Source organism: Canis aureus, chromosome 37 (genome assembly GCF_053574225.1).
Source record: "Canis aureus isolate CA01 chromosome 37, VMU_Caureus_v.1.0, whole genome shotgun sequence".
Lineage (NCBI taxonomy): Eukaryota > Metazoa > Chordata > Mammalia > Carnivora > Canidae > Canis > Canis aureus.
In genome coordinates, this window is record NC_135647.1 from 6,896,733 (window position 1) to 6,921,975 (window position 25,243).

Sequence of the window (25,243 nt, forward strand, 5' to 3'; positions counted from 1 at the left end):
TTATGTTTCTCAGTAATTTTATAGAACTGCACTGGGGAGGCAGAGGGGCAGGAGAAAATTTATTTCTCCAAAACGCTTTCCATTTAAAACACTGCAAACTACATTAGAAAACAGAAATATCCATAGTCCTATTATTTGAGGCACATCTCAAAGTCAATATTCTTGAGTATGGCAGGAGAAACAGGCTGTCAGTTTTATCATTAGAGGGGAAAAGGCAAGAAAACTCAAATTTATAGTTAGAAGCATCCCAGCTCTAAAGTACTCATCCTTACAGTTTCCATGAAAAGAATTTAAATTTGCAAGATTATTATCAATTTAAAAAAGGGACTTTTGCAATCTGCTTATCAAGATGTCAAATGACTTCAAAGAACAGGTTGTGTAGCTTGACTATGATTTTTTTCTTTTTTAGCCGTTGAAGAATATACTAATATCCTAAGTTGAAGTAATAGATTTATTCTTAACTTCTCTGCCTCTGGCAGAGAAACTATCCATTCCACCCTGCACGTCACTGAAAGCCAAGTTCATTCAACAAACTCAGGAGTACTGGGCCACCCTATCTGTCCTATTCACCAGCAGCCCCAAATCCTAGCACAGTATGTGACTCGTAATTGGTGCTCGATACATATTTGTTGCATATTCTGGTCAATGGATGTGGATCTGCCACTCTTGTGTTGAGGGAGGGTCATCAGCCTGGGTCCCTGAGGGACTGTGTGGTATGGACCATCCCTGATTCCACTTGGCCCACTACAGGATATGACATGTGTTATAGTGTGTACAGGAAATAGAACTTTGGTAGTGAAGCCCGAGATTTCAGACTTAATGTGTTATTGCCGCTAAGTCTAATGTATATCTCACACATTAGGTAGAAGTTCTATTTGATTTCCAAGTCCAGAGCTCTCACTCTTTGGAGTGGATGCCATTTCTCATGCCTCCCACCTGCTTACATCTGCTTACAGATGCCCAAGTAAGGCCAGATTTATTCCCGTGCTTTCTGTCATTAGACTTGTGTTCCTTTCTCACTGAGAAAAATGTCTTTCTTCGCTTGCCTTACGAGGCCCTTTCCACCCTCCAAGGCCGGTTCTAACCCCAGCACACCCACGAAACCCTCTGCAGTGGAAACTGTCTGTGTAGTGTCTTCACACTGCTGGGTCTCCACACTGAAAATTCTGCCTTCCTTACAGTACAGATTCCAAAGAACATCTCCCATCCTCCTTTGTTGCTGGGTGCAGGCTTGAGGCAGACCCAGGTTCCACACTCAGAGGCCATGCAGTGAGACATGGATTGTGGATAAAGTCGTAAGGAAGCAGATGGGGCCGTCTCTGTGGTGTAGGGTGGGGCAGAGACAGCACGTTTTACCAGGAACTTCTACTTACCAGCCCTGCCAACAGTTCTGTGAACTGTACCCCTTGGTTAACCCTTTGCTGTTGAAATTAGATGAACACTTTTCTGTTGTCTACAAAGAACCCTGACCACACATCCCTTGATACCTCAAATCTTTAGAGGTTTCCTATCTTCCAATTTCTCATTGAGCACTTGCTCTATTACATATTTTGTTTCAAACGCACATATCTTCTCTTCCCAGCTAGAATTTCTTGTCCCGAGGGCAAGAACCACATCTCAGATTTCTGTGTCCCAAGCAGTGCTTAGCAAAGTGCTGTGTCCACTTTAGAAACTGATGGGATGACTGCATAATGCATCATCCAAACCAGGATATGGTGAAGAGTCAACAAAAAGGCACCATTATTAATTACATCAGGACAACGGATATAAAACAAGACTGTCTCAGGCAAACTGAAGCCTATGGCCATGCCTGACATTGATAACTGTTGATGGAGGAAAAGAGGAAAGACGTCTAAAGGAGGAGTCATGTTGTCAAAGTGAGAGCATGAAAGTGCAATTCAGGACACCAGAGTTCTCATCATCACAGGAGATAATCCTCTCTAGGAGTCTCCCTCCTCCCAGTTGGTAGGGATAAGAGATTGGGCTCGGATGACCTCTCATATTGGGTGTTGCTGAGACACCACTTTGGTTTCCATAAGCAAGCTTTTTCTATTTGGTGCTTTTATGATAAAGATTACCTTTTGTTTTCAATGGACTTATTTTAGACTTGGTAAAAATCACGCATAAAACTTTAACCCTGAGAGCAATCACATACCTATCTAAGACCCCCACCCCTCACCCTAATCCCCGCCTACAAGGGTCATCAAGAGAACAGCAGTATTACCAGAACACCCAGACTAAAATCTCCTCAGAGGCCAGGATCACATATGTTAATTCTATCTCCGACATTTGGCCCAGTGCCTAGATAACACTATAGTGGGTAAGTGCTGAAACACACCATAAGAAGCTGGGCATCACCCACATGACGTATGCATGAATAATCAAGTCTTAGGGGACCCAGTCTCCTAAGAAGACTTGCTTGCTCTGGAAGTATGCCCATGCCTCTGACCTCAAGTCTGCTCTGCCTTCTACTCCTTCCCGCAGTGTGGACAACGGGTCTAGAGGGAAGGACAGCACCTATTCCAGTCCTCCCTGATGCTGCTCTGTGAGTGCCCACAGCATTGTCCATGCATTCTAATTCCTGTGCTCTAGTTGCCCTGGTCTAGGCTAGAATACTGCACTGAGGAAATCCAGGTAAAAAGCCTCAACACCATGCTCATAGTAGAGGCTCAGTGGATGGGAGCTATTATTATTATGAAGGCACAATTAGTTCCTTGATGCATGTGATTCCCCTCAGCATGTCCCAGCGACAAGCCTCAGGAGGAGGAAAATTATTGTCAGTGGTTGCACAAGTAGCGATGCAAGTGGGATGAAAGCTAATTGTTGAGCATCAGGTGGCTCTCACGATACTTGGGATGGTACACGAGCAGGTACACAAAAGGTACCACGAACACACTAAGCATATTTTGAACTGACATAATCATACTAGTTTACCTGTAATGCCTGATAAAATATACAGCTCAGTAGCATGGAATAAGATCTATGTATCTAGATGGTGAAACCCAACTAGGTCCTGCCAGGTGGGCAAAAGAAACTAATTAGGCGCAGTATGAAAGAAAGAAATGGACTAAATGTTAAATGGATTATGGTTCTCATTGTGTGTGACACCAATTGAACACAGGGGCAATGAAGAAGTCAATTTTACATAGAGTTTAAAGAGAAAAAAAAAAGAAACTAAAAAAACTGCTTGGAGTTGGAGCCAATATCTCAGGAGTGGAAGGAAAATAGGAAGGAACACACCCTCATTTGCTTCTAACACGGTTAGCTGATCTGTTTGAAATTAGATCCACTTTCAACTGTTTTAACTTAATTATTAAGCCATTTCTTAACCTCATGAATGCAGTTTCCATGTGCTTTCAAATCTGGCCCTGAACTAATGGACCCTTTCACTTCAGTGGTTTTGGAAATGAATGTTAGATGGAGAGGAAAGCACTGTAACGGTGCTTTTGTAAGGGTCAAAGCTCTGAAAATATCGTATAGTTTGTACATAAAACTCAACACACCTGAATATCCTGCCGGCCCTTTGTCCGGTAATGAAGGCAAACCATGGCACCCTTTAAAACCTCTGCTTCCTTTCCACGTGCAGCCAGCTGTGTGGGTGCCGAGCTATCTAACTGCTCAAGTGAATCCATTGTTGGGATCAAAGTCTCAACACATGAGAAACAGGTGTAGCCAGGCACCCTAAGGGTAGCCTGCCCATCGCTTGTGAGAAACAGAATGGGAGGTCCAGCTCTCCATTCTAGAATATTGTCCTTTAAAAAGAAGCATAAAGAGAAAGAAACATCTGTTGGGAAGCATGGTCAATGGTATTAAATTGCTACTAAGTCTCTTCCTGCTAATTTGTTATTCTCCTTATGTGGAAGAGCCTCAAGTTTATCTGTTTACATCTGCCATTTTGTATGAAATCAATAGTTGATGATGACAACTTTTTTTTTTTAAAGATTTGTTTGAGAGATAGCGAGTGTGTGTGCTTGCACGGCATGCACAGTGGGGAGGGGTAGAAGGAGAGGGAATCTTAAGCACACTCCACGCTGAGCACAGAGGCTGGTGCTGGGCTCCATCTCATGACCCCAAGAACAAGACTTGAGCCGAAACCAAGAGGTGGATGCTCAACTGACTGTGCCACCCAGGAATCCCGATGACAACGTTTGAAATGACAAAAGGTTGGGCAATTTTTAACCCTTTCTGCTTCACTGCTTGGCATGTATCACAAATTAGTAATAATACTAAGAGTGGCCAACCTTTATTGACCATTAAGCCATTTTCATGTAATCCTATGAAGTAGGTACTATTGTTATTCATATTTACAGAGGAGAGAGCGGAGGTGGAGAGAGGCAGAGTAGTTTACCCAAGGTCATACATTTCTTTTAAGTGTGAAACAAAGATTCAGACCCATGTCATCAGAATCCAGAAGCAGTGTTAACTGCTCTACAATGTTACACAGTGAAAGTCAATGGAAGTCAAGTACCTTTTAAGAAAAAACTGAAGTTAAAAAAAGATTAAGAGCCAGGAAATCACTGATTTTTAGAACTATACTTCCTGAATCCCTTTATCAAAGATTAATATACCTATGATGCACCAGGCACTTTGTCCACAATAAGTAATTTAATCCTCTCTAAAGGATTAAATCCTCTTTAATTTAATCCTCCATTTTACAAATGAAAACTGTGATTCAAGGAAGTTGTCCAAGACCAGAGGAAAGTGTGATTCCAATTTGAACCCAAACATGAGAGACTCGAAATCTCAAGCTCTTTTCACAAAGCCACCCTACCTCTTCTTTCTTTAAAGCAACCCTTTTAGGGCACCTGGGTGGCTCAGTGGTTAAGCATCTGCCTTTGGCTCAGATCATGATCCTGGGGTCCTGGGATCAAGTCCTGCATCAGGTTCCCCACAGGGAGCCTCTTCTCCCTCTGCCTATGTCTCTGCCTCTCTGTGTCTCTCATGAATAAATAAATAAAATCCTAAAAAAAACCCAAAACCCAACAATAATAAGGTAACACTTTCCTACTAGGAATAAACTCAAAAAGAGAAATATTTTGGAAAACTCACTGCCTAATAAGTTTAGAATCAGGAGAGAATTTTCTTCTGATTCAGGCACAAAATAGCTCTGACTTAAATATCTATTGTAGAAATAGTAGGATTCAAGTGATTTGTTAGAACATGGCCCACAAAAGGAGAAAGAATATATCAGAAGTAAAACTAGTTAGCTTTGATAAAGCAGTGGTAGTGTTCATATTCTACTGTCTTCCTAACACAGGCTGATAACTCCAATGCCACTTTTCACAAAACACAGAGAAGATAGTTAATACTGCCCATTTTCTCATCATTTTCTCTCTCTCTCTGGATCCAGCATAGGCCCACACTGGTATATAGAAGAAAACTAATGTCCTGAAGTTATCAGTAAGACTCTTGCAACTCCAAAGGGAAAGGTCGTATATGCCTGGTCTGAAAAAAACCCAGGCCTGACCTCACACCTATTAGGATGGCCACTATCGAAAAACCAGAAAATACCAAGTGTTGGTGAAGATGTGGAGAAATGGGAAGGCTTGTGTACTGTTGCTGGGAATATGAAATGATATAGTTGCTGTGGAAAACATTTTTGGTGATTCCTAAAAATATGAAACTGCCATATGCTATAGTAATTCCACTTCTGGGTATATACTTAAGAGAAAGCAAGGTCTCAAAGAAGTATTTGTACAACCATATTCATACCAGCATTATTCACAATAGCCAAAAACGTGGAAGCAACCCCAGTATTCATTGACAGATAAATGGATAGATACAATGTGGTGGATACATAAAATGGAATATTGTTCAGCCTTCTAAAGGAAGGAAACTGTGACACATGGTACAGTGTAGATGAACCTTGAGGATCCTAGGCTGGGTGAAATTAAAAAAACACAGATACTGTATGATTGTTCCTCTATGAGGTATCCAGAGTAGTCAAATTCCCCGGAGACAGAAAAGACAACCGTGGTTGCTAAGGGCTGGGGGAGGGGTGAATGAAGAGTTGCTTAACCAGAAAAGAGTTTCAGCTTTACAGGATGAAAGATGTTACGGAGATTTGTCACACATTAATGTGAATGCATAGTACTTCTTACATTTCTGAACTGTACACTTCAAAATGGTTAAGATGGTAAGAATTATGTATATGTTACCACAATTCACAAACAAGAACACAGGCTTGAAAGTTGATAAGAATTGCATATAAATCCTGGCTTGCCTCTCCCACCTTCTGATTTTGTGACTTCAGTTCTTTACTGAGTTACTGATGCTCAGTTCCCTTATCTGTGAAAGAAGAATACTAACAGTATCTTCCTCAGAGGGTTATCAGTGAATGCATGTAAGATATTTGGCATAGCACTTGGCCTATAATAAGCATTCCATGGAAGTTGGCTTTGAGTCACAGCAGTAGGCATGGGATATTAGCCAATGACAGAATGGGTACTAAGAGAGGAAAAATTCCGTGACACCTCTTGAGAGGTCACATGAGGTGGCATTTGTTACCTTGGGGAATTTAATGGGGCCCAGGGCTTGGCTCACAACCTTGAAAGCTCAGAAACTGTCCTTCACCTACAGAAAAGACCATACAGAGAGGACAAAGGAGACCAGCATACAAAACCAGAATGCCGATTTATTAACAGCACACTTATAGCGGGCTGAATGAATCTATGTTCTTCCTGTAGGCAGATATGCATAGGAAGGCAAATTATAATCACAAGCCTGACTGGTAAGCATGGACTCAACAAAGGGAAGTAAGTGAATCCAATGTATGATGGTACTAGGCTAAGGTAACAAGGTGCATTCATTTCCAAATAGGGAGGGTCTTCAGAGTTCTTGAACTCCAATGGCCAAAGCATCCTCTCTTCTGGATGCAGGTGTTCATAACCACTGTTGGCTTCTGCAGTTTGTTGTGCTTCTATGGCTGACCACTCCTAACCTCTGACTGGCCTACTGGTTCTCTGTCCACCTTAATGCTGTGAGGTAATTCCGTCTATCTTTTCTTTGACCAAAAAGATGTTGGGTTTCATACAGGGTGATATTATTCAACTTAGATGCTAGAACAATATAGACGCTCATGTATTTTAATTTAAAAGCCTAACAAAAATCATTAAAAACATTCATTGAATTTTTATGTACTGCGAGGCAGTAACTGTCAAGATACACTGTCAAGTGAAAAATGGCAAAAGTGTCTACAATTTATCTAGGAAGGAGGTGACAAAAAATATGTACATGTATTTGTTTATATTGTTAAAGTAAACCATTGGGAGAATAAGCTGAACACAAAAACAAACAAAATTCTTTAAATAGGTAAGAAAAGAAACAGGGTAGAGAAGACAGAAGGTGAACTTCTCAGAACATACTTCTGTAGATTTGATTTTGTAAAATATTTTACATAATTCTGAAACAAAATTAAATTTTTAAAATTCCAAAAAATTGAAAACAAAGTGGAACAAATGCTAACAGAAGAGTCATGTGTTGGTATAGCTGTACAGAGAGGAATGATTTCAGCACATTCTGAAACCACTATTTACCTGTACATCCCTCGAAGGATATACCCAGGAACAAAAACAACTGCAAAACCACCACCACTACCATCACCACCACCACAACTAAACTCTGTATTCAGTAATCACACTGTTGGTGGTAGTGTTGATATGGTTATTGTTAGACAGTTATGTGAGTACTACAGGACAAAGCTTGTGAGTATTGATGTTGAGTGACTGGGAACTGAGATTTTCAGTGCGAAAGAAAGAAGTTATGGGTGTTAAAGGTGGGTGATGGGTATATGTGAGGGTATTATGCTCTTCTCTCTACTTTTTTGTATTATGCTTGAAATATGCTGTAATATAACATTTCCGTAACAGAGTTGAAACAAAACAACTCATCGATCCCAATCTTTGATGACAGCTCTCAGGTTAATTTCTCATATTATCAAATGGTCATGAATTTGGTACAGGTGATATAGTACGCCCTGTTTCCCTGCAGGTTTCCTTTGAGTGAAACAACTGGATGGCATAGCAATTTTCTAAGGAAACTTCAACTGTATAATATGATCATCATATTGAACAGGGTATGTTCAAATTTGGGCTCCATGAGGGGGCAAGGCAAAAACATCACGGCTCTTCAAAATCCTAAAAGTGTGCTTCTTCTCACAGTTCCTATGCCTCTGGCCCCTCTTGCTAAATACTTCCTCCCCACACGTATGCAACTTCTGCACGTTCCTGCAATCGTTTTTACAGCCCACTTATGAAGAATTATTAATACATAGATGAGATGGTCTCCACCATCCAAGGGGATGCTTGTCTCATGCTACTTTCTGAAGTTGGAGGTGTGAAAATTTGGCATTATAACACTATTAAAAACTGTTTTTATAAATAGCAAACATTCTCACTTGAGAATCATTTTCTTAGAAGAGTGGTTTTCAAATTTCAGCATGCATCAGTATTACCCAGAAAACTTATTAAGAAAACAGGTTACTGCACCTTGCTCTCAGTGTTTCTGAATCAGGTCCAGTTTGAATCCCAAGAATTTGCCTTTTTAACAAGTTCCTAGATTTGTTAACTTGGAGACTGGAGACTACATTTGAGAATTATTATCTGAGAACATATATGAAAATCTGTGTCCCTTGCTTCCTCCTAAGAACAAAGCCCCCTGATACTTTCCATATAAAAGCTCATAATCTCCCCCTTTCTTTGATTTATATTTATCCCTTTGAACTCGTGATGTCTTTTACTGTTTATTACATAACCGTTTTCTGAAATTAATTATCCTTAAAATGACACTTACTCAGAAATGTTCCCTATTACCTTACAGGTGGCATTTTGTACCCTTTTCCCCTAAAAACAGACTAATTTTGGCTCTTTCCTCTTGCTCCCTTCTTCCAATCCTCTATTCCTCCAACCATACTGAAAAGAAGACAGGAATAACCGTAAAAAGATGTTACTGTGTGCTGTTTTCACTAGCATATAATTTCGTAGAAGATAGTAGCCTCTGGCTTTATTATTGCTTTTCTTTTCCATCATGTTGTGGGCATTTACCTATTATTATCTGAAAATAACAAGGCCTGATGTCTATTAATATCTATAGAATTCAAAGTCCTGCTACAGGGTAGGCATTCAATCCATTTTTGTCAAATAAAATATTTCAATCACAGGATCTCAGAGACAACTGATGTTTGGGGAACCTAAGTGATATACACAAGGTCACAAAGTCTGTTACTGCAAATGCCAGAATGCTATAATCTGGATCTCATGATGCCCACCCAGCCTGTTGTACCACTTACCAGTTTTATCAGAATATGTCAACAGGGCCTAAAGTGAGACAAGATAACTCTAAAGTAGCATAGGGCTAAATACCTACAGAATAATCACAAAATTCTCAATGAGGGTAATGAATGCATTTATCATGGACAATAATTTTTTAACACCATATTTTGCTTTACATGCTCTGAACTTTTCAGATTTCTTTACAAAGTGTAGAGGGGACGTCAATATTCTAGAAAAAAACTAAGGAAAAGCCTACCAAATGCAGAAACACATTCCGATGGAATTGGTCCTCTAGCCCTGAACAGATTATCATAATACAGAAATCCACACCCTAGGCTTACTCCCGTACAGCGCATACTGCATGATGATGGCTAAAACAATTAACACAGCCACAACTGTTGGTACCAGGTCATCTTCAGGGTCTGCTCCTTCTAGATACAACTAGATTTAAGGGAAAGGAGAAACAACCACTATGTTCTAGGAACTACCAAACAGGCTCCTTTCAATTATCCTAGGAGATAGACATTATTATTTCCATGATAATTAATTAATTAATTACTAATTAAGAGTAAGTTAAGCTCTGGAGTTGCATGGCTAGGGTAAACGGACAAGTCCAGATGCAAACTCAGGTCTGGGGCAGCCCCGGTGGCGCAGCGGTTTAGCGCCGCCTGCAGCCCAGGGTGTGATCCTGGAGACCCTGGATCGAGTCCCACGTCAGGCTCCCTGCATTGAGCCTGCATCTCCCTCTGCCTGTGTCTCTGCCTCTCTCTCTCTCTCTCTGCATCTCTATGAATAAATCAATAAAATCTTTAAAAAAAAACAAAAAAACAAACTCAGGTCTGTCTGCCCCCAGGTCACGCTTCTAGTATCTGAGACAGGATTACCTCTACCATCTACTTCTCCATTCTATAAAGATGGAAGCTGTTCTCTTCCTGTTTAATTTATTTTGGCTTCTATCATCAGCAAAAAGATTTTTAACCGCAGGATAAATTCATTGAAGAAGATTTTTCGACCCTGAGTGCAGCATATCTTTAAAAGCTGACAAGTAATGAAGTGTAAAGCTAGGCTCATTAACAATAGGAAGTCACAAACGGTGATGGAAGACTTGTCTGATTTTTCCCTTGATGCAAATATCTGAATTGATGACCCTAACCCTTTGGCCTCATGAGTGTGGTAAGACTCCTCCTAGAAACCCAGGAGGGCCAGAACACAAGTGACCCTTTCCTCATCTTACCTAGGATCTGGGACAGCCCAATGTGCAGGAAGGCTGGTGGCACAAGAGATGACAACACGTTTTCTAGGCTGAAGGAGGGAGGAATGGAGAGGGAAGAGGCTGCCCCCCAGAATTTAAATGGGGCTGTCCTTGTAGCAACAGTATTATTAAGGAATCAACAGAAGGGTATCGCTTCCCTTTGCTTATGGTAATGTTTCAAAACGCTCTCCTTCTCCAATAGACCTACATGGAAGAAATTCAATCTGTGAAATAATAATTTGCACACTACTGCCATTTGCTCTGAAATCCTCTTCACTGCAGCAACTTAAAGCCAATCTTGTAATACATACTCTGTAGAAAAACAAACAGCAACAACAAAAAGCCAACCTCCTTTAAAAATCTCTAAAGTATCCGCTAACACATCAAAAGTCAAATCTCTAGTAACAGAATTTAAATTCTGAATTCTATTGTTCCTTCCTGGTCATTCATCCCAAACCTCAAGTTTTTTTTTTTTTTTTTTTTTTTAACGACAGCAAAACATTAATGATTATGCTTCTCAAGTATTAGGGTTCACTCCTGGTGGAGCAGGACGGCACACAGTTGGCAGGGTTTTGACAAAGGCTATCGGTCAGATGGCCATGTGCACAGATTCTTCACATGCACCTGTCGGGCTCGTGAGGGGTGTCACTCATGTTTGGACACCAGAGTCCATCACCACAGTAAGTGAGAACATAGATAACAGGACCCTCTTTGTCACTCTGCTCAAAGTTTAATTAACATGCCCCTGCAATTTATTTTGAGCAGAAAGATAATACATATATTTAAACAATCGTGGAACTGTGCGGCAAGATAAATATCGCTTCTCTTTTTTCCGTATGTGAAGTCATTGCTGCATACTTTTTTTTTTTTTTTGGAGTGCTTAACAATTGTGTTGGAGAAAGGCCATCAAATGATGCTTAGAAATGTGATACACATTTTCATTTCACACTCCATCAGCTTTTACAACTGTAGCTCAATGAAATGTAAGAGAGAGGTTGGCAAACAGCCATATTTACACCAAGGTATAAAAGAAGGGTCAGGTTACTTTTTTAGAGGAAGAAAAAAAAATTGTTTAATTTTCACTCCACATGACTAAAGCAGAATATTCAATGAACGCCTTAGAGAAAGGCACCCAACCGCCCACACTGCCACGCTGTAGTAGTGCATGTTTAACTGTAGGTTTTTACTATATTATAAGCAGCTTTGTAGAGCAAGGGAATCTTCCTTTCCTTACCGCCCCCCTTCCACTTGGGATCTACTGACACAGAAACATACGAGATCAGATGATGTTCAGTGTTCAATCTTACACCTGAAAATAATGCCTTTTGCCCTCTGCTTCTAGCATTGAAGCAGGGACACCTTATTCCCTCTACAGGCAGAGAAGCAAACCTAAGGCATCAGCAAAAATGCATCTTTCTAATTCAGATTGCAATCTGTCAGAAGGGATTAAAGCCTCATGCATACATAAAAAGGGAACTATAAATGATAACAGAAGCACGGTCTGGAATCACTGTGCTTCCACAGCTGCTGTTTTAGCAGAAGGGTAGAGAAAAAAGCGTCTTTTACTCACCTCTGTTAAACCTGAGACTTCTCCCTTTGCTAATGGTTTGCTGATGGATGGCGTGTATACTTTGGCGTCTGATACTGGCTGCCCTTTCATAAAATGTTTGCCCGATTCGTAAATGTCCACTTCGATCATTTTCCCCATGAATGTGGGGTTCTTTGGCACTAAAACCTTTAAAAGATATTTTCAAAAGGCTTAATTTAAGAAAAATAATAAACTTTCGATTATAGAATTACTGCAAAGAAAGCAGAGGCTTCCTGGATACCTCATGCCCAGTTTCCCTAGTTATGAATATCCTACATGAGTATATGTTTGTCACAATTCATGAACCAATATGGAGCTATTTCTATTCACTGAAGTCCATCCTTTATTCAGATTTCTCCAGTTGTCCCTTAATATCTTTTCTTCTGTTCTGAGATCCTACCCCCCAGTCGGCTCTATCTTCCAGCTGCTCAAGGATCTGGAGATCTTGTAGGCTGGGAAGGCATTTCTGGGAGGAGCTACGGGCCTGGAGACAATGCTCTTTGATGGCGGGACGCCTGCTGTCCAGAGGCATGTGGCAGGCAGACCCGGGGAAGCCCCCAGCCCTCAGCCAGTCACTTCTGGACAGGCCTTTGATATTCTGCTCTCGGCTGTCCCAGGCAATGAAGAAAACTGAGACAACTCTGATGAAAGCCTTATACTTTTAATACCTGCCAAGTCAGCTGTCAGAAGAACGAGGCCTGCTGGTTCGTGTGTATGTGAGCGCGTGTATGTGGGAGCGTGGGCATGTGACTCGGAGGGGGCAGAGGAAGAACATTTAAAAGCGGCCCTTTAGTCTCCCAAATTTGTTGTTTTGTAGCTAAATGACTCCTTTGCTCTGTCATGAAATGCATATGTTTGGTTTGTTGCCTCTACCTACACTTAGGATCAGCTGCTCTGAAGGCTGCTTTGGTGAGTTCACAGGAAACTGTCAGCAGCCTCTCACCACTGGAGATTTCTGGTAAAAGTACCTGTTTACATCGAGCAAATGCCTCCCTCCTTCAGAGGTGGCTTGGCACATAGTGTGTCTCCCCCACACTTCTGTTTTCCTACTGCAGCTACTCGCCAGTCTTCAAGTCAAGATCCAAAATAAATACACTAATTCTAATCCAGTAATACTTTGATACCTAGATGAAATCTTCACTTCTGGAACTCATCTTATTTAGAAAAATCATGCCTCTGAAATCCTTGATATGCTTAGTTGTACAGACAAACACATCAGGGGAGCTAGAGTTCCACAGCCAATTTCTCTGGGAGGCAGAACTGGATCTTGGTCTTTCTGGGTTTGATTTTTTTTTTTTTAAATGACCACTGCGTACACTGTCTCATCAAAGCATAGGAAAAAGGTCACCTGGGTAGTGAATTACTCCCAGCAAAGAGCTTTAGTATCAGAATATGAAAGCCCCTTTAAATCATTTTGTTTGTTTGTTTTTTGTTTCTTTAATAAAACAAGAAAATCTCTAGAAATCTCTAGAGTAAACTATCTCTGGGAGATGTGGTCCCATTCTGGGGAAATACAGCTCTGCTGCCTTGATCTGAATGAAGGGCTCAGTGTTTTTTCCCCCTCCAGTTTTAATAATTGGAAAAAGCCGGACTGCTTTAAATTGGAGGAAACAGCTAATGAGGCATGCCATCGCCTTTAAAATGCAGGGGAAAAAAGCTCCCTGCTGAGGCAAGAACCCAGATGGCAGAGAAACAGAGGGGGAAGAGGCCACGAAATACAATCAGGTTCCTCCCCAGGGCTGAGCAGGTTGGCCCAAAGAGGTTGGTTCTCTGGGGCCAAATAATGAAATGGAGAATGGGGAAGAGACGTGGCTCTGGCAGGGAATGCTGGGGAAGCCTTCCTCAACAGTAGTACTCTGCGGGTATGGGATAGGGTGCATTTAGTTTGAGCCTTCAACACTACCCCCTATGTTTCCCCAGGCTCCAGGGCCCAGGCTGGGACCATTCCCTGTGCAGTGGAGAGGGAGATCTCTGCAGCTACTTCCCCAAGGGCAGTGGGCGTTGGCTTCCCCACCAAGGGCAGTGGGCTTCCCCGACTTGCCCACCCAGCCCTGAAGAGGCTTTTCCGGCTCTAATTTCAGCCCTAGCTCACAGAAAAAAAAAAAAAAAAAAAAATCACTTCTTATCTGATAAGAAAGAAACAAAGAAGTAGGAAACACATTTGATATTTAGGATAAGTTCATCAGGTCCAGTAATGATCAGGATATCCCTATGCCCCTAGGGGAGTCTCCCATTGAGGAAGGCAGATGCCATTGCTTCCTGGGCCTTTTCGGGGCCACTGCCCTCGAAGGAGGCAATGAGTTTTCTTTCATCACTTCTGAACTGCTCCCTGACCTGGGGAAGTGGGATCCCAGGCGATGCAAGGAAGCCTGGCAGGCCAGGTTCCAGGGGCAGGGCATGGCTGTGCATGAGAGGGGTCCCTAGGCGCGGCCCACCAGTAAGGCTCTCAAAGGGAAGCTGTTTTGCCCCTCGTACTTGTCTCCAGGGTTGGTCATATGATTTGAGTTGAATCCACAGAACTGACTCTTTTCCCTTGGCCTCCAACATTCTTACCAGGGTGGAAGTTAAGAAAAAAAAGAAAAAAAAAAAAAAACCTAAAACTAAAAAAAAAAAATAAATAATAATAATAATTTAAAAAAGCAAGCAACTGCCTGACCACCTGAGTGAGTGCGGGGAGGAGAGGAAATCCCTGCCCTTCCACACTGATGTCTCAGACATCCTTCCTGTGCCCTGCACAGGCCTCTCCCCTCCCCTCTGCCAGCCGGTGGGAATTCTTTCTGGCAGCGGTAACTACCTGTTCCCGATGCCCAAAGCCTAAGGCTGGTCCCAGCAAAGATTCATGAGGAGGAAGACACGCTTACTCCTCTGTGTGGGGTGTTTGGTAGACTAAGCCACGAAGCGGAGCCCCTGGTGGCCTAGCTGGCTTGATGCTCTGCAACAGCCTTGATGGAACAAGACTCTACAACCTCCCTAAAGTTTCTTTTGCTTAAAGTGATCTACCTCACCGCCTTTCCTGATTTTGGGGAAAGCTTAAGAAGGTCAAAGTGTATCTCACCTGCTCATAGAATCGATTGTGTGCCACATAAAACTTGGAATCGAAAGATTCTTCTGTCACTAACACTTGTTGCCTTTCGCCAATCTGTGGAGAAAAAAAGGAAAGATAAGGGCAAACACCGGAGAATCCAAACCAAAAATGCCAGCCCAAAGAGTCATGGGTCAGTAAGCAGTGTCCTCTTGGATTCAAAGTAGACTCTCAATTGCAAGTTACTTAATAGCTAATGTAAGAACTAGGAATTCAAATTTCCCCAAGAGACATTATTATCTATGTGCTAATATAAAATGAGCATAGCATGAAATCTTATTTTCTTACACAACTATGAAACAAAACTTATCTTCCTTCTTCAACATAAGATAATTAAAGCTTCGAAGACATATAAAAATCTTCTAAGTATCACTTGGTTTCTTGAAGCAACGTTGCAAAACAAGCCAGAACAAGCTGCTTCTAATCCAAATTCATGAAAATATTTTGGCAATAGGAAAGAGTAGTAATAAACATTAATTTGAGTTATGAGGGATGTAACGCTAAAGAAAGTGCCTCAAAAACTAGTCATTAAGTTCTTGCATCTAAACACTTCATGTATTGCATATAACTCTGAAATTATGGATTAATTCCTACAGCTATTTACTTATTATATACATTGCCTCTCTCATATACAACTGTCTCTTCTTTCTTGCAGCCATGACCCCGTCCTTCATTATTTTATTTTTTATTTTTTTAGAAAGACAGCAAAGATACGGAACTGTTAATTCTCTACAGGATCGATCTACATTTATGTTCTAAGAGTGCAACTTTAATAACCAAGAAGTTAAATCAACCAAAACATTGGTTAAAGAAATATGACTACTTGAAAAAAATTCCACCATTTCCAAGTTTGGTCCACTGTGAAATGCAACATTTAAACTATCAATTACTTCTTTTTTAATTTTTTAAGCAAGGTTGTCGAAATGTGTGATGTAGTAGCAACTAGCTGTATTGAATGGTTGTGCCTAGAATTATTTTTGCCTTTGCTACTTGATAAATACAACTCTGTATTAAAGCATGCTGATAAGAAGATTTCAAAGAAGCAGTCCCTATTCTCATATATAGACTTGTCACCATGTTCAGGCAGTTAGCATTTAGGAAACGTAAACACAGCTGTGCCAAACAGACCACCTAACAATTAAAAATAAAACAAAACGCTAAACTCCCCTCTCCGTCATACAATGCCAATACCTAAACACACCATCATTTACTATCTTTCTTACTATCTCCTTCAAAACGTGGTCCTCTTAGCCAAAGGTCATAAGGTCTCCAGGACGATAGTTACCAACAGCTTCCTTCACTCCCTCCAAACTAATGACCCTTCCTGCAACAGGAGTCCCTTTTAACAATCAAGCAGCAACTAAGGAAAGTCTCCCCAATTTCTACTTTGAATGGGAACGGCTTTGTTTATTTAAAAAGACTGATGAATACTGGTTTTCACTGAAGTATATTCTTCTGGAGGAAAACTGAGCATGTTTGTACACATTTCACAGTATGAGTTGCTTATAACTTAGGATAAGTATCTGTCGATGGTTCTTAAGGAAATCTGCAATTATACTTCATCTCACATTAAGTTTTCGGGAAATTAACCTAGCAACAATATGAGATTGTAAAGCTGCTTCTTTGCTCTTGTGGGAACCAAAGCGGACGGCTGTAGACATCACTGTTGGGCTGTTCTAGTTTACCTGGAGGTGAGAGCCGTGATTGTAAGATATACACAGAGTTTGAAGGACCTGTGTTATGTTTGTACAGTAGTGGGCAGGGCTTTTGATCAACCAGCAGAAGAATATTTGTAGGTGAGTATTTAACCATTTGCTGCCAGGATACAAGAAAATGGCTGTGTGCAGTGATTTATGGTGGTAAACATCTCTCCAGGTGTCCCTTCAGTCCCCTCAGCTAAGGATTCTGCATCACTGGTGAGGCTCTTAAAAGTTCCTCGGAAGACACTAAGCAAGAATGCGCATAAGAAAGCTAGGACTTTGATCAAGAGCTGCCCCAATCTATCCCAACCCCCTTAAAAAAACAACAAAAACAAATAATAACTGCTCCTTTCAATATTTTATTTTTTTTTAAGAATGAAGTTGCCATGAAGTGGATATCAAACCTTTAAGAGAATCAACTATTTCCGGTAACTAAAAACACCAGTGATGTTAAGGAAGGTTGGGGGCAGGGGCAGTTCAGGTGGAATTCTGAAGAGGCAACTTTGCCTTGGTGACAGCAAGGGACCTTGTGGGCCAAGGGTTTGTGCATAGGCCTCAAATCTTTTTCTAAATGAGCCACCTTGCCCCATACTTTGCAACTGTTCTCTCCTCAACCCCACAGGATAGATAACCCAGCATGGTTAACAACCCACATATAAGAAAAAAGGTTTAGGGTAATCATCCTGATTCGCCTAAGAATGTCTCTGCTAACCAGCAAGGATGTGCCGGTCTGAGAGGAAAAGCAGGCTATCTGGAGAAAAAGGGTAAAGCTACAGATATCCATCCTTAGGCCAGTAGGACAACAACCACAGCCGAGCTATCTATTGTGCTAAAAGCGAGGAGAATCCACTAGTAGGGATGAGTTTGTCTTCCCAGTGGAGAATGATGGAGAGTATGCTACGTCTCATCTGATCTGCAGCATCTATATTCATCTGACATTCTGATATTCTTCTCTGGTTGCCTTACCATCACTGACAGGAGTGCAAGGTTATATCCCTGGCTTTAGACAAGCCCTTTGCAGAAGAAGTTAACACAAAGATGACTTGGGTAGTTTTTGTTTGTTTGTTTGTTTTTTAAAGATTTTATTTATTTATTAATGAGAGACACACACACAGAGAGGCAGAGAGACAGGCAGAGGGAGAAGTAGGCTCCATTCAGGGAGCCTGATGTGGAACTTGATCCTGGGTCTCCAGGATCACGCCCTGGGCCAAAGGCAGGTGCTTAACTGCTGAGCCACCCAGGGATCCCCTGACTTGGGTAGTTTAAGAAACCAACAAACTCCTAAGAATATGTAAGAGGCTGAAAATGAAGTTTTTCATGAAGATTGTGACTAGTAGCACAAATTAAGATGCTAGTGGAACTGCAAACCTAGAGAATGGTCTGGAGGCAGCATCAGGATAGCTGGAACATTCAAGGAGAGGAGAGAAGGGGTCACTTGGAGGGAAGAGGGATGGTCAGAAACAGGGTGCCAGAGTTCTAGCAGAACCTAGGAAAGAGGAGTCTCAAACAAGGAGGATTATTTAAACATACCAGCTGCCCCATGTTTGAAGCAGATGCTAGGGGGGAGGACATGGGTCTGAGTAGATTATTTTTAAGATAAAAGAGATGTGACTACTTTTTGGTCCTTCACATTCCTTGCTACAGAAAGAAGAGGTCGGTGAAAGTGGCCAGACGTGGGAAAGGGAGGGGTGGGCTGAAGAGGAAGTGGGTTATAATATTTAAAGGACCTCATTATTCATTCATGAGAGGCAGAGAGAGAAAGAGAGACAGAGACATAGGCAGAGGGAGAAATAGGCTCCTTGCAGGAGCCTGATTGGGACTCGATCCCAGGACCCCAGAATCACAACCTGAGCCGAAGGCAGACTCTCAACCACTGAGCCATGCAGGTGCCCCCAGGTGACTATATGCTTAAAGCCTTCTGCAAATTACAACAGTTACTGTCTTGCTGCATTTAGAGGAGTGTGATCTCTAATATCCACCACAGAAATATTTACAAAGTCTCCCAAAAGCTGTCCTGTGACCTGAACCTTAAGAAGTCCGTCAAAAATCTTCTCAACAAAGCCCTCGTTTCATAATCCTAAGAAAGACAACTTCTTTCTGATTTTTTTTACAGGGATATAATTTACAGTTGCTTAATGAAAATGCTTATTTAACTTCTTCAACGTTTTTGGGTTTAGGAACTTGGGATGGGAAGTTAAGAATTATTGTGGGAGGGGCACCTGGGTGGCTCAGTGGTTGAGCATCTGCCTTTGGATCAGGTCATGATCCTGGGGTCCAGGGATTGAATCCCATTTGGGTGCCTGCAGAGAGCCTGTTTCTCCTTCAGCCGGTGTCTCTGCCTATGTCTCTGTGTCTATCATGAATAAATAAATAAAACCTTAAAAATAAAAAAGAAAAAGAATTGCTGTGGGAAATTCAGTTTCCTTTTACGAAGTCTGACCCTTAGGACATTTATCAGGATTTCTGCAAGTGGCGGTCAGTCCTGGTACCTGCACTAATGAATTAGGCCTATTTTGTCATTTCTTCCTCAAATGTCCATGGAGAAAGCTGTTTTTCTTAGAGTATGCACAACTTCAGTTAGTCCATTTTAACCTAGCTTTAAAAATATGTTTTATGAAGGGTCTCTGGCTGGTTTGGTCAGAAGAGCAAGATGACTCTTTATCTCAGGGTAGTAAGTTCGAGCCCCACACTGGGTGTAGAGATGACTTAAATAAATAAAACTTAAAAAAAAAAAAAAGATGTCTTGGGCAGCCCCGGTGGCCCAGCGGTTTGGCGCCAACTTCAGCCCAGGGTGTGATCCCGGAGACCTGGGATCGAGTCCCACGTCGGGCTCCCTGCATGAAGCCTGCTTCTCCCTCTGCCTATGTCTCTGCCTCAATCTCTCTCTCTCTGTATCTCTCATGAATGAATAAATAAAATCTTTAAAAAAAAAAAGATGTCTTAAGAAAAATGAATTATAAAGACAGTCTTGTGAAACCATTCTTCCATTTCACAGAATGCATCACCAAAGTGAGGTGAGGTGTAGAAAAAAAGGACTCATGAGATCCTGCATTACTGGTGACCTCACTGTGGATAAGAAAGAATGCGCAGGCCTTGTTGGAAAGGTAAGAGAAAGGGTCTTATGGTTAGTTATTTGTTTATCCATAAAGGCTGGAAATGAAGGCAGTAGTCCCGTAAAGAGACCAGGAAGTAAGAAGGAGAAGGGAGTCTGGCAATCTCAGATTTCGCAGAAAGGAAGCTGAGGCCCAGCAAGATTGCTGGGTGGTGACTTGCTCAGTGGCAGGGGCAGAAGGAAGAGGAGAAGGTCTTGGAACCATTCTCACTACCTGGTGCCTCCTATTTAAGTGCTAGCTGGAGAAAACATAGAACATCATAGATCTCATTCTGCAGTGCATGACTTTTCCTTGAGTAGAGAAACATCTGTGACAAACAAGAAGGAATGTTTTTAAATTCAAGTTTGGGGTAAAATTTTTCAGTGCATTACATAATCAGCTAGCTGTGTTATTTGTGTCACATCTATACTTAAAATTTCCCAAGTGCCCGAAGTTGTGAGAAACATCAGTTCTAACCAGATGGCCAGATAACACACATAAAACACACGCTTGCATTAAAAAAGCAGTGGTTTCCAACATTTCCAACAGAATTTGGTTGCTGAATGAATGCTCATTCGAGTATACTCTATTTCTCCATTTGTCCTCAAAAAGTTTCTACGTGGCTGTATAAGGATTAAACAAAGACATTAGAGTATGTGGGCTTTGACCTTAAACTCAGGAAGAAATGTTACTTGTATGAAGACTCCTTGCACTAGAAGAAGTAAAAGGCTTCTTTTAAACTCCTATATGTGACTTTAAATATCAACTTCACATAAAGTTTATATTTTCTTTATTAGGCCCTTCTCACACCCAGCCACTTCTCACTTCTGTTTCACTTATACAAAGAGCCTGAGATAAGGCTTTGGAAAAAAAATTCTAATTCAAGCTCTACTGGAAGGTCAGGTGAGAAAGATCCCCGTATTTCAATAGAATTGCTCTACGTCCAAAAAACATTCACAAAGGACAGATATATATACTTGGGTACCAGTATAAGAGAAATATTTATTTCCTGTAACAGTTATAGGAAGGTAAAGAAATTATTTTGCTTCCCCTGAAGAGTTTCTAGAAATTAATTTTTCTGCCCAATTGCCTTAGGGTAAAAAAGGAGATTAAAACACATATATCAAAAGCTCTTGTAATTATTTACATCACATTCCTAATAAACTTGAGTATTATCTTAGTTTACCCTACAAAATATTCTGACATGCAGTTTCTGCAGCTAAGTTGTTGAGGTATTCTTTTTATTATTATTGTTTTTCATTGTTTTCTTGGTTTTTGTAGATAATAAAAAACAATTTTTCTACCTGACTGGTTTCTGAATGCATGACTCTGGGAAATGTCAAATGTCTTTCTTTAGCTCCAGTCAAATTAGTTTTTTTTTTTTTTTTTTTTCCTAAGCTGCCTGGAACATGTTAAACACAAGGCTGTGACCTTAAACTCTGAAATAATATTTCTAGTGTCTGTGCAAAAGCCTGCCCTCACATACACCTTTAGACTAATTACTGCAGTGTAATGTTGCCAGTGAACCACTGTAATTACACTTGGAGAAAAGTATGGTCTTGTTCTTTCCTAGCTAATGAAAATGATAACCTTTCCGTTTTGATTCATCATTCACAACAGGCAGAGCATGCGATGCTGGGTCTCCAGGGTATAGGGTAATTTTCCTGACTGTTTATGCACACTTCTGTTTTCTGGCCCTGTAGAAGCTGGAATGAAAGAACCAGGCATACTAATGCTAAAAACAGTCAACAGTAATAATAGCAATAACATTAAAATTTAATATCATCCTTACTCAACAATTCCATTCTGTAATGAAAGGGCCATGACACAGGAATGTGTGTCAAAAACGATGATGCCACAGAAAACAAGTAATGAGACTCAAAGTCCATCGTATTCGAAATGCTTGCCATCAGTTGTTGCTGGTCTACTTAAAAGATTCTTGGGGGATGTTGGATGGTTTATTCTCAAAGGGGCTGACTCATATCTGACTCTTAGACAATGAGTAAAAAGACATTTGATGACACTTTTTTAAAAGCAGTATCTTCTGGGTGAAAAGACATATATTCTTTAGCTCTACTTACTAACAGGAATAAATATATTCAAGAGGGAAAGAATGTTCCTTTGAGGTGAAATATCCATACCTTCACGTATTGGACCTATGCCTATATGAATTGCCATGAGTGTCTTAGTGGCACTAATGTTCCTTCCTCACATCTCAGGAGAAAACACAAAACTGGAAAAAAAAATTTTTTTTTTGCCTTTTTGCAAAAGCAGTGATGCGATATACAAAGACCAGATCCAAGGTCTCTCTGGAACCAAATCAGACTATGACATTTCTTCTAACAACAGCCCTGTGTCCTGTCTTCTTCAATTGCTGGCTGGTTTTCTTCAGTCATGTGCCTACTCCAGCAAGAGAAAAGGGAGAGAAGAGGGAGTCTCTTCACACTTAGAGGTAAAATTTCAGTCTTGAGAATAGAGCTGTTTGCATCTATTGGTGGAGAGCCAACAGTAATAGTATGGTAACTGTGCTTTATTGAACTGGTTAAAATAATTCTCAATGGCAAAGAGTTACATGACAAATGCCAATCTGATCCCTGTTCAGCATTAGAAATGTATATACCTGGGTGCTTGCTGAACTGCCAATTCAAAAAAACAGCCAAGTTTTGACCACCTGCCTGTACCTTTTTAGTATTCTAGAACATTTTAAGGCATTACCTATGATGCTTCTGTGGATTTTTTTTTTAAACTGTGTTAAGAACACAAAACATGAGATCTACTCTCTTAACAAATCAAAACAAGTTGCCCTTTCTTATCATGGAACCAGCGCAAAGTATGTTTGATCTTTTTTCCCCACATCAGGTAAAAAGCTTGACTATGCCCAGGCACTGTTAGGAAAGGGCTCAACATTTAAAACTATGTCAAATACTGAGGCCAGATGTTGCCAGTAATATCTATCCATGAGATCTTATTAATGGGATGACTAAATGGTACGAACACCATATGTGGAACCCTTTTTTATTAAAAGTTTTATTCTAAATTGAACAATTATCTCCATGCACTTCCACTTTCCTGATCTTTTCACATTGGTCTCTACCAATCAATACTCAACAAGTCTGGGCCACTCTTCTTTGATGGGCTTCTCTTAAAGGCACAGGAAGTGACCACATTTACAGCTCAGGACTGTTGAATAGAAAAACCTTCTTGGTAAGTGTCTTTAGGATTTTTGTTTCACTGATGACACGACAAATTAGCTAGATTACAGAGAGAGAGAGAGAGAGAGAGAGAGAAAGAAAGAAAAAAAAGAAAAAAGAAAAAAGAAAAGAAAAGAAAAGAAAGAAAAGAAAAGAAAAGAAAAGAAAAGAAAAGAAAAGAAAAGAAAAGAAAAGACCATCAGGGTTTGGAGATTTAGTGTTTATATAATTCTAGCGCAGTAATTACTTGCCAATCCCCCTCACATCTTTGCTCAAAAACCCCATTCCAAAAGTACTGAGCAAAGAAAGACTGCTGAGAGTCTAAACTCTACCAAACTCTTTATTAAAACAGTATAAGCCTCAGAAGAATTCAAAGAAAAGTCCAGACATTTGGAGGAAGAAAGGTATGGATATGGTATGCAGGACATCTTCCAATATCCTCTATGGTGAAAGAAGGCTTCTTTTCAAATATTAAATTATAGGAAAGGATAGATAAGTTCTAATATATCTAGACTCTAAATGTGAATTTCTGGAATAAAGAATTTCAGAGCTGGCATGGGTGGAAGAATTAATAGATCATTTAGTTCAAATACATCATTTTACAGATGAGAAAAGTAGGGCTCATTAGAGACTAAGTGTCATGGCCAAAGTCATACAGCTCATAATATTTATCCGTAACATGAAAAATGGATTTTATCCTGACAATTGTTTTTACACAAGTGAATTACTGAGTTATGCTAAACCTACACCATCCAGTACAATGGCCACTAGCTCAAGGCTGTTGAGCCCTTAAAATGTGGCAAACCTCAATTGAGAGGTGCTATAAAATACACACCAGTACAAGATACACACTGGATTTCAAAAATTTAACATGAATAGAAGAATTTAAACTATTTTGTGAATTTTATTGATTATAAGCCAAAATATTTTTGACATATTGAGTTAAATATATTATTAAAATTACCTTCATCTGTTTTTTTTTTCTTTTTTTTCTTTTTTAGTGTTGCTGCCAGAAAATTTACAAGAGTATCTGTGGTTCATAGGACATTTTTATTGGACAGGGTTGCTCTAAACCAGTATTATCTAGTTTTTAAGGATTTCACAGAAATCCTCCATTTTACTATTTCAGGAAAGACCACACTGGTCATTTAAAAAAAAAATTTTTTTTAACTCAACACACTCATAATTTAGGTAATCATATAAATACAACACTTTAATTTCAGGAAAGAAGGCACATGTATCTATAAATTATAAAGGCAGGAATTTTAAACTGGTTAACTCCTCTTTTTGACCTTTGTATTATTCTTGCTCCTATTTTTCTGGTCCATCATAGCCTCCCCAAAAGCTAAGGCATGATCACCTTGCTTGTTGTTTTTAGGGAAATCCAGACAACCAAGGGGAGGCTGTCTAAATTTTCCATTCTGTCCTTTTCCATTTTGCATGGCCGTAAAAGCAGTCATTTAAAACAAACAAACAATAGTGTTTGTACCAAAAAGGCAGAGATCGAGCATTCTCAAATTCATTAAAAACAAAACCAAAAATGAATGTCCCAAATACATACCGCCTTTGGTAAGAGAAATCTTTTCGTTACCAACCCTGTTACCAGAGAACTCAGCCTAGATGTGAACAATAAATAACACATGCACTACACCCCACCATCTTCCAACCATTTGCCAGCCAGGATTGAGGCTGAGGGAAGCAGAAAGGATTAAGCAGAAATCAGACAGCCAAGCTCTAATGGTATCTAATTAGCATAACAAAAGACACTGCCACAATCTTTCAGCATTGGGCAATACATCTCATTAAAGAAGACTGAATAACAATTATTCTCTCTTGCTCCCCCATCCTTCCCCTTCCCCCCACTTCTTCTTTCTTGGCTTAGCTCCGGGAGACCCTGAGAGCTCAGCTCTAGACCTTCTGCTTTATTGGCCAGGCATTCAGGCTGCAGGGGAAAGAGCCTACTTGTATTACTGTGCACCTGCATCTCTGTGATTTATTCCGATTTTCTCTCCTGCCGTGAAAATGTAGCTTCTTCAAGCACATACAAGTCCTGCTATGCAGTTTATAGG

At 40.5% G+C, this 25,243-nt stretch overlaps 1 protein-coding gene across 8 annotated transcripts in view; it reads right to left on the minus strand.

The window, feature by feature from the left end:
• The window catches only part of CDKAL1 (CDKAL1 threonylcarbamoyladenosine tRNA methylthiotransferase), a 662,780-nt gene that overhangs the window by 44,532 nt on the left and 593,005 nt on the right, over positions 1 to 25,243 (minus strand). For all 8 annotated transcript variants that reach the window (XM_077886100.1, XM_077886099.1, XM_077886094.1 and 5 more), the window contains 2 exons: positions 15,165 to 15,248; positions 12,092 to 12,256 (listed from right to left, as the gene is read on the minus strand). In XM_077886100.1, the coding sequence (XP_077742226.1) occupies positions 12,092 to 12,256; positions 15,165 to 15,248 (249 nt within the window). The remainder of the gene's footprint in view (positions 1 to 12,091; positions 12,257 to 15,164; positions 15,249 to 25,243) is intronic.